At 33.5% G+C, this 3,526-nt stretch overlaps 1 protein-coding gene across 1 annotated transcript; it reads left to right on the top strand.

The window, feature by feature from the left end:
* The first annotated feature begins 2,045 nt into the window (after positions 1-2,045).
* LOC133315532 (uncharacterized) lies at positions 2,046-3,081 on the top strand. The gene is made up of 5 exons (XM_061517165.1): positions 2,046-2,100; positions 2,189-2,208; positions 2,328-2,567; positions 2,663-2,797; positions 2,912-3,081. Exons 1-5 carry the CDS (start codon positions 2,046-2,048, stop codon positions 3,041-3,043), a joined length of 582 nt encoding a protein of 193 aa, XP_061373149.1. The 3' UTR covers positions 3,044-3,081.
* Positions 3,082-3,526: the final 445 nt, after the last annotated feature.

Here is a 3,526-nt window from a genome sequence, read left to right as displayed (position 1 = left end):
AGGTGAATATAGCATCTGTCATTTCCATACTTGGGGAAAAAAATTAATTTGGTTTAATATAACTTTATGATTGTTTTCATATTTAAATGCTCATTATCTTAGTTGAATTTTGATTTGGGGACTATGAAGCTTTATTTCTAGCTTTTATATAATATAAATGCTGCATTTTGCTTCATTTACACTGTTGTGGTAGCTGCAAGAATGAAAGCCAATGAAGCGTTTAAGCAGCAAAGAGAAAAAGAAAGAGAAGCTGAACGAGTCAGAATACAAAAGGTTTTGTTCTTGTATAATATATTTTTTATAATGGTTTTTCAAAATGACAACATGAAGTTTCACTCTATGTGTCTTCTTTGGTAGATTGAAAGAACTGTTGAGATACAGAATGACTTGACGATTTGGGAGGAGCTTGAAATGTTGTGTGGGGGTAAGCTGTGTTATGGAGACTTCAGCAGTAAACATTGCTCTAGAGTTGCAATGGATAAATCTCGTGCTCAAAACCCACTCGAGCGGCTTGGTTTATTTTTCAAGGATGACTATATTACCTCAGATGAAGATGTGGAGGATTTGAATGATTTGTGTTGAGAAATATAGTCCCACATTGGTCACATTAGTTGCACATACAACCAATGTGGGACTATATATCTCAACAATTTGGAAGAAGGGGAAATTTGTTATTAAGAGATTTGATACTGTTCATAGTTGTTTACACTTTTTTTTGGTTGGAACGGTTTTGAGAGATTTGAGTATTTGACATTGTTCTTTCTGCTATGCTTGTTTATACCTTTTTTCGGCGGAATCAATTATGGTCAATGAAAATATTTCTGTTCATTATTCCTTGTGTTATCTTGTGATGTTTATAGTGTTACGAATTGATTAATAAGATATATTTGTAATAGAAGATTATATGTATTCTATGTAATGATTATTAAATGTAATATTTGGGTGAAATAAAACTCTTGAAAGAGAAAAGCCAGAGAGAGCACTGTTGTGTTTTTCACTCTTGGTGTGATTGCATCTATGAAAAATGAAAGTGTAACGTAAGCGGGGTGAAACCCTTCTGAATGAAACCTTAAAATTTTAAAAATCCACGAACTGAGGTAAGCATTTGTTTCTTTTTTTCTAAGACTGTAAATTTTGTTAATATAATTATAGGCGATCATTTACCTAAAAAAATATATACATATATTTTGGTGTCGTTGTCTTGCTGATAAACTTAAACTCATTTGTGCTTTCTATGTTTTCTATTTCAATTTCATATTTGTATCATTATGAAAAGTATATGCATTGAAGAAGTATCAGGGGTAGTTAGTATTTCCTATTAGTCTTAATAATATTTGTAATTTTATAATTTTATTTTTATCCCCTGTTATAAAAAATCCCGGGTCTGCCAGAGAAATTTGAATTCATTCATACACGACTTCAGCAAATGGATCTCTGTTGCTCCATCTTCTTCGTTACCAATTAATTCCCCCTATGACACAACCAACATAAATACTAGAGAAATGCATTTCATTAAATACAAATTTTAATAAAGCAGTATAAGATGTAACAAAATCAGACTTATGCCAAAATCAAAAAAAAAAATTGATTACCTTCACTAATTTCCCTTTTATTATAGCAATAGCTTTAGCATTTTATGTAACGAAGAAGATGCTGATTTGGAAACCCAGAATATTGTTTGACTTGCATCGATCTGGGTTAAATCACATGCAAGTCCTCACGTGCAACCTTGTATTTCGCGTTACTTTGCCAAGTTCTCAATCCATATATAGTTTCCTCTCTTTTCTAAAATCTAAATTTTCTCTTGAAGTAAAGACTGCCCATAACAATGCTAGTTAAGCATGTATCGTGCAATATCATCCTTCATTCCATTGAATATGATATAAAATAATATCCCAATGTCATGCAAAGTTTTAGGACATTCTTTGCTCAGTTTTGTGTAACCCCAGATAGTCACGATACATCTTATTTGTGGTGAAATCTGTATTTGACTTGTTGGTCCGTATAAGACCTCTAATAGCTTTAGTGAAAATATGAACAAGGTAATGGATCCGATGGTCAATATTGCAGGTGGTAATGGTGCTGCAAAAGAGTACCATGGTGGCCTCCTTTTTAATTTTGTTTAATTTTTTTCAGTCTTCGGATAGAAAGTATTGATGTGATTGGAGTTTGAATTTTGTTTTTATAGCCTGGAAATTTAACCTTTTTGTATGTGGTTACTGTATAATATAGCAGTGCATGGAATGAAATCACATGCCTAAACTCTTCTAACACGACATGAAATAAAACTATTTTCTTTCTATAACTGTATCATTTATATATTGTAGGTCTTAGTTATGCCTTCAGCTGTTGTGGGGACAGTACGCTCATTGGAGCGTGACTCTAATGCCTGCAAGGTTGCAAGAGCTGGAGATAACGTAGCTGTAACATTGCTAGGTGTAGATGGAAGTCATGTAATGGCAGGAGGTGTACTATGCCATCCTGACTTTCCTGTCACAGTTGCAAAGCATTTGGAGTTGAAAGTACTTCTCTTGGATGGTGCAAGTCCCTTATTGGTGGGCTCTCAGGTGTGTACGATATGTATGAGATATTCTTACAGTTTATTATCCAATTTCTATTCATTGGGGGAAAAAAATTCAATTTTCTTTTTCTATACGTGCAGTTAGAGTTTCATATACACCATGCAAAGGAACCTGCTAGAGTTTCAAAAATATTGTCAGTACTTGATCCCAAGACTGGTAAGGTAACCAAAAAGTCCCCACGCTGTCTTACTGCAAAGCAAAGTGCAGTAATTGAGGTAAATAAACAATGCAAAACTTGCTTTTTAAATAATCTTACCCGAATTTTTGTTCGTCTTCGATGCCACGGACTCAAAAAAACTTGGAATGACTTTTATTGTCTCTGATTTCAGGTGATTTTGCACGAGACAGTCTGTGTAGTAGAGTTCTCTAGTTGCAAAGCTCTTGGAAGGGTGTCCTTAAGATCATTAGGAAGAACAATTGCTGTTGGACTTGTGACAAGAATTATTGAAGATGAAAATTAGTTTATGATATTCGTCATAAAAGATTAGATGATGATAACATGGAGAATTTAATGGTATTTTCAGTAAACATCTTTGTTTGCCATCTAAGTCTAGAATTAGATGCTGGCATATGTGACTCTTGTTGAGTTTCTCGGGTCAATATGTGAATTATGTAATGTCCAGTTTTTTTTTTTTTGTCACTATATATGTATCAGGAATAAACATCTTTGTTTGCCATCAATGAAAGTATTACACATCATAGAGAGAGAAAAAATTTGACAGTTTAGCTGACATGTAATAATTTTATTAGTGGGATGTATTGAATCTTTAGTGCAACAGTAGCACCAAAGATTTATTCGTATCATAGGTGAGCGTTCCTCTTCATTAGTCTGGAGTTCTACTATAGCAATCTAGAGGGATTAGAAGACAGAAAAATGATGTATTCGTTGGATGTAATTGCTTTTATTCTTTGATGCCTAGACTTCTGCATAGATTGATCTGCTT

The sequence above is a fragment of the Gastrolobium bilobum genome, unplaced genomic scaffold (genome assembly GCF_033153095.1).
Source record: "Gastrolobium bilobum isolate Gb01-03AN ecotype WA unplaced genomic scaffold, APGP_CSIRO_Gbil_v1 utg92105, whole genome shotgun sequence".
Taxonomy (NCBI): domain Eukaryota; kingdom Viridiplantae; phylum Streptophyta; class Magnoliopsida; order Fabales; family Fabaceae; genus Gastrolobium; species Gastrolobium bilobum.
Note: the sequence above shows the minus strand (reverse complement) of the source record. Positions and strands in the feature narration are given on the sequence as shown.